The 6,000-nt window shown below is 43.4% G+C and overlaps 1 protein-coding gene across 1 annotated transcript in view; it reads right to left on the bottom strand.

The window, feature by feature from the left end:
* The window catches only part of LOC142838463 (serum paraoxonase/arylesterase 2), a 31,610-nt gene extending 31,170 nt beyond the window's left edge, over positions 1 to 440 (bottom strand). Inside the window, exon 1 of the mRNA XM_075953940.1 lies at positions 271 to 440. Within this exon, the coding sequence (XP_075810055.1) occupies positions 271 to 344 (74 nt within the window). The 5' untranslated portion in view covers positions 345 to 440. The remainder of the gene's footprint in view (positions 1 to 270) is intronic.
* Between the last annotated feature and the right edge of the window lie 5,560 nt (positions 441 to 6,000).

Below are 6,000 nucleotides of genomic sequence, written 5' to 3' on the forward strand. Positions count from 1 at the left end.
GAGTTTGCCCTTGGGAAATTTGCAAAGCTCTCGCTTGTCCGCCTAGGCAGAAGAACTTTGCCACTAGCAAAGCCTGGGAAACTTTTCACAAAGTGTCTAGGTTGTGATGGCCTTGGGCTGAGCCGGCTGAATGGGACACCGGTGGCGGTCCAAAGTTCTTCCATCCTCGCGGTTCCCCTGAGCAGCAGAAGCTCGTTCTCTGGTGTCCCTACCAGCAGCTCGGCCATCCCAGCCTGAGGACCTGCGACCCCGGTCCTCCGCAGCACCTACCTGAGCGCCAGGAACCGCTCGCCCAGCAGCGCCAGTCCGATGCCCAGCAGACTCAGAGCCACCAGTCGCCCCATGGCGCGGGACCTGCCCGCCGTCTGGTTCCGGCCTGGCCGGGCTGCCCGGGAAGCTGGGCCGGTTCCCCGCCCCGAGCGCAGGGCCGCGCCCGCTCCCCGCCCCGAGCGCCGGCTCTGCAGCCCAGGCTCCGCCCGGCGCCGCGACCTCAGAGCACAGCCGCACATGCTCGCCCTGCAAGCCAACTGAACTGAACTGACTCCTTTCAAAACACCCCGCCAAACCCTGCGCTGCCGCACCTGTTCAGCGCCCTGAGAAACTTTAGGGTGACCTTTGTGGAGTTTTCTGGGTTTAGTTAAGTTTGGACTTTGCTTCTGTTGTTTTGGTTAGGCGTTTGGGGGGTGAATTCTCCCCCTCTTTTTTTTTTTTTTATTTATTTTTGGTTTTGAGAAGCTAGGAATCAAACCCAGGACCGTTTGTCCGTATTAGGCAAATACTGAGCCACATCTACAATCATAGAATAGTTTTTTTGTTGTTGTTGGATATGTGTGTGTGATACTTTTGCATAAATACAAATGCATTTAACAGTAAATAATATAGAAAATGTCTTAAACATTATATATTAAAATTGTACTTTTCTTTTTGTTTTATTAAACATTACATACTAAATATAATATATATACCTTTTTATTTTCGTTTGTTTTGAAGACAAAATCTCGTGTAGTCTAGGCTGTCAGTGAATTTCTGATCCTCCTTGCCTCCATATGCCAAATGCTATGACCCTGCCTAGAATAATATGTTTCGGTTTAGTTTTTTTTTTAAATTTCATATACATGGATGTTTTACTTGCACGTGCGTATGGGTACCACATCCACACCTGGTGTCTACAGAGCTCAGAAAAGGATGTCCAATACCCCAGAGAGTGTGTAGCCAGTGTTTTTAATACTCAGCCATCTCTCCAGCGATGACATTTTAAATATTCCTCTCCTGTTTTCTTTTTTACTTAAAAGTTCTGCACTAACTTCACAAAGAGTTAAAGGTAGCATTACATCCTTCTATATTAAGATTTATGTTAGACTAAACTCCCACAAACTCAGAGTTCATTGAGCATTAGTAAACTTTCTCTTCTTTCTCCCCTTTCCATTTTAATGCTCGTATTTATAGCTACGTTTTTATACTCATGAGGAAATAAAAAGGAAGCTCACTCACTGAGATCGGGACAGCTGCTGACTGTAAGTGCGATCATCTGAAATCAGTTTCTCACCCTTTCCAGCATTTAATCGCTACCCGCAGTATAGATGCAGAAGTTAGAACCAGTGATTCTTAAGGAATATCATTCTTTGACCGTGTTTTATCACTGTAGCCTGGGCTGACTTTGAATTTGAGGCTTTCTTGCCTTACCCTCAAGAGGATTCTCAGCATATGCTGCCACATCAGGCCAAACTTCTGTTTTGTAACCAACCATTAAGGAAAAGCAGATGCCAGTTTGTACCTGGGCCCTCACCAAAGGGAAAAAGAGGAAGATCTCTCTGCTCCAGGCTTCTGTAGCCAGCCCTGAGGGAGCCTGGGCTGCATCCAATGGCTGATGGCGAGCTGAACAGTTGTCCTTCCTCAGCCGCAGAGACTGCACACACTCTCTGCCACAGTTACCTTTGCAGAGTAATGCTTGCTAAAGCACACACTTAGGTGCTTGGGATTGCAAAAGAGGCCAGTTGCACTGAATGTGATTACAGAAGTGTTTTAAAAATGACTTTTAAATGCCACAGGGATATAGTAATGCCACACTCCTTCACATCCTGGCATGGGAACCACTTTTGGCCCTTAGTAACACCCTTGTGTTAGGTGTGATCTTTAACACATCAAGTAGAAAGTTCTAGGAGCATTCTTTCAGATGAAGACAAAGGGCCAGGGTTGGTGACTGAGCGCGAGCTCACTATCAGGCTGCGGCAGAAACTGGAGAATATTGGGTTTAAAGCTAGTCTAGACTAGGTAAAAAGATGTTTATAGAAAAAAAAACTGAAATAAGGATAAACATGTTATTTGTAGATACTTTTAACAACTCTAATGAGCTGCGAAGCTGCTGCTTCCTTTGGTAACAAGGTTTCACTGGTACTGTTTTATCTTCGTTAATGAAGAAAATGCAAATTTTCCTTTGAAATCAGGTGGTTTCCCCCTTCATCCAAAATTATCAAAAATTCTGAAATTCTTCCCGTTTTCCTTCCTTCCTTCCCTCCTTCCCTGTGTCTTTCTTCCCCTCACAAGCATCCTGACTCTAAAATATACTGCCAGATCCTTCTGAATCATTGATGTACCCATCAATGTAAGTGATGAAATCTGACGTGAGACATACGGCTGACTGGATAGACAGGTGTGGAGTTCTACCATCTGTGACATGAATCATCAGGAGTGGAACCTCACAAACACGACCAGTATTTAGAAAGGTGTGGTGCTATTACCTAAGTCCTTGGCTTAAGTCTGAGAGTTCATTCAAAGATTCCTGGGTAGTACATGAAAATACGTCTCATATAATATGAGACACGAACCAGCAGAACATCTTCCTACATGTCCTTAAAATAAAGCCACAGATCATGAAGTTTACCCACTTCTGTGATTTTCTTAATGTCTAGAGAGATACCAATAAGTAGATCCTCATAGATTCTCTCGGCAAGCCCAGATTTGCCTTCTCTGTGTTTCCTGACAACAGCTGGGAATCAGGAATCCACTGGCTGACTTCAGTCAGCATGGAACACTTGGATGGCTTGCTCTGGGTACAACATTCTGGCTGGAGCTCGGCACACATCTCAGAGTCTCTGAGAGAAACCATGTTTTACCTACTTAGTTTGAAAAACTTGTTTTAACTATATGTGTTTGTGTAACCATGTGTGCAGATATCCACGGAAGTCAGAGAGGGCATTTGATCCCCAGGAGTGGAGTTGCAAGTGGTTGGGAGGCACCCACTGTGTTTGCTGGACCAAGCTCTGGGTCTCTAAAAAAGCAGTAAGTGCTCTTAAGCATTGTCTCGTTTCAGCCTGGCTCTGCCTTGATTCTGATCATTCTGTACTCCTCGAGGGGACAGTAATGTTCACCACACTCTCTTTCAGAATGCTGCAGGGTGAAGCAGTTTCTCTTGAAGAAGTTCCCATAATTAAACATAACCATTAGGCATAACCGCCACCATTTGTTATAAGCAATAGTTGTTGTTGTTGTTGTTTATGGTTTGGACATCAGAGACCCAGCTTCTGCACTGAAAGAATGCTGATTAATTATTGAATTTCTGGAATAACTTAGCTATCCTTTCAGTTGTTGGGGATTATAAAACAATACCTTTGGGGGAGCCTAGGCAGTTTGGATGCTCACCTTTGGAGACCTGGATAGAGGTGGGGGGTCCTTGGGCTTCCCACAGGTCAGGGAACCCAGATTGCTCTTTGAGCAGATGAGGGAGGGTGACTTGATCGGGGGAGGGGGAGGGAAATGGGAGGCGGATGAGGGGGGAGGCAGAAATCCTTAATAAATAAATAAATAAAGAAAGAAAAAAGAAAAAAGAAAAAGAAAAAAAAACAAAAAAAAAATACCAAGAAAGTAGTGCCTTTTTCATGTGGTTTCTGACTACCAAATAACCAAGTTACTCAAAATAATCCAAACTTGTTTCAGGACTAGCCTGTGTGGAAGAGTCCTGCTGGTCCATCTGCAACAGTGTTTCTCAGTCAGTGGTGTGGCTGCTTTGTAACTAGAAATTTGCTGGCCTTAAGCAAAATTTCAAAAAATAATAATACCCTTTTACCAATGCTTCTCAGCTGTTGTGTAGGAAAGGACAGGTTTTTTTTTTGTTGCCTTTGTAAAACACAATGAAAGTTAATTACTGGGAAAATGAAGTAAAATCTCAGACATCTAAAATATAAGCCCAAATCTTTTGGTTGATGCAATAGATATAAATTATTTTATCTCATTTCCATAATAGTTCCTAAACATTAGCCCTCAATTTTTCATGCTTATCTCACTGTGAGCCAGAAACAATGGGTTCACAGACTAAAATGGTCCTGGTAGCACACTGCCTTTCCTGACCATACTTGCAAAGTTCTGTCCCATTGTGGCCTTTTGTGGTCCTTTGTAGAGTACTGTTACATGTACGGTTGACGGAGGTTTGTGGAGAGGGCCTCACGATTATGGTCATTTATGAAATGTGTGACAGGAAGTTTGTTACCCTATAACTTTCTTCTCCTTTTTTCTTTTCTTGCTTATGTTTCAAAAAGGGAGACAGATTTTTTTTTGTGTGTGTGTAGACACACACACACACACACATTGAAAAGATATTATAAAGAGGTGGTTATTACTGAAAGAGAAACATTTGCCTTCTCAATACTTTACTCCAGGGCTTCATAGAGGGTAAAAGATATCTCCCTGCAGCAAGGCTATTTTCCAGTACATTAGAAAGTAAAACCTAATGTGCTTGAAACTTAGGCTTTTTCCCCAGCACTAGAAAAAAAATAAGAAAACAAGAAATGTTATAACTGCGACATAAAGATCATCACAAAATATATAAAAATATTTTTATTCAACTCACGGTTACTGTCTAGGGATCTAGATCAGGTTCATCTTCTCTCCTAGTTAAAGAATTAAGAGGAAGGAAAACCTTTGAGCACAGCAGAAAGTCTCAAAGGCAGCAGCAGAGTCAGGTGGTGGAGCAGGGCTTTTATCCAGGGTAAGGAAACACACACAGATACAGCAAGGTACACAACGAGAAGACCTCTCCTCTGCAAAGTAGAGGGGGGACTCACTCCAGAGCCAAATCTGCTCTTTCTATAAGGACGGGGAGACTTAAGAGTTTGGGACTAAATTGAATGCTGGGAGAAAGAAGGCAGAGTCAGAAGACAGCATGTAGCCGTAAGAGGGGAAAGACTCAAGCTGTTTGCTGGAAACTTGCTGGTAGGCCACAAGCCTCGCGGTAAAATTTCCTGAATCTGGGTGGCCAGGAAACGAACAAACAGTCCCTGCCTACACATTACTGTTGCCTATTAAAGGAAATCAGGAAGGATCCTGGAGGGAGGAGCTAATGCAGAGGTCAAGCAGAGGTGATTCTTAGAGGCTTGTACACCACTCTCAGCCTACTTTCTTAGAGAACCTAGGACCATCAGCCCAGGGATGGCACCACCCAGAGTGGGGGCATCAGTCATTAACTAAGAAAATGCCTTATAGACTTGCCTACAGTCCAATCTTGTGGAGACATTTTTCTCCTCCTCACTGATAACTCTGACTTGTGTCGAGTTGACACAAAACAAGCCAGCACAAAAAGGAAATTAATTTTCAGACCCTAGTCTACCATTGCTATGTTTTTTTGCTATTCGTGGTAAAAACAGACAAGAATGAGCAAGAAACGAGAACTGCAGAACGTGGCCTCATGTCAGCACACCTGGAGACAGCCTCTAGTTAGGCTTCCTGTGTTATGTGTTCCTCTCCCTGCTTTCCTTAATTTCCTTGCTATTTATTATGTTCTGTTTCTCCAAGCAGACTTCCCATTAGAAGAGAGAGAAAGAGAGAGAGAGAGAGAGAGAGAGAGAGAGAGAGAGAGAGAGAGAGAGAGAGAGAGAGAGACTGTCAGGCTTCATTCCAGCTTCCATATCAGGAACTGAGACTTTTGGTTTTTAAACATGCATGGATGCAAAGCTTTTATGGAATTGGAACAACCATTTGCCAAAACTGAATAAAAACAGAAACAAATCA

Source organism: Microtus pennsylvanicus, chromosome 19 (genome assembly GCF_037038515.1).
Source record: "Microtus pennsylvanicus isolate mMicPen1 chromosome 19, mMicPen1.hap1, whole genome shotgun sequence".
In the NCBI taxonomy this organism is placed as follows: domain Eukaryota; kingdom Metazoa; phylum Chordata; class Mammalia; order Rodentia; family Cricetidae; genus Microtus; species Microtus pennsylvanicus.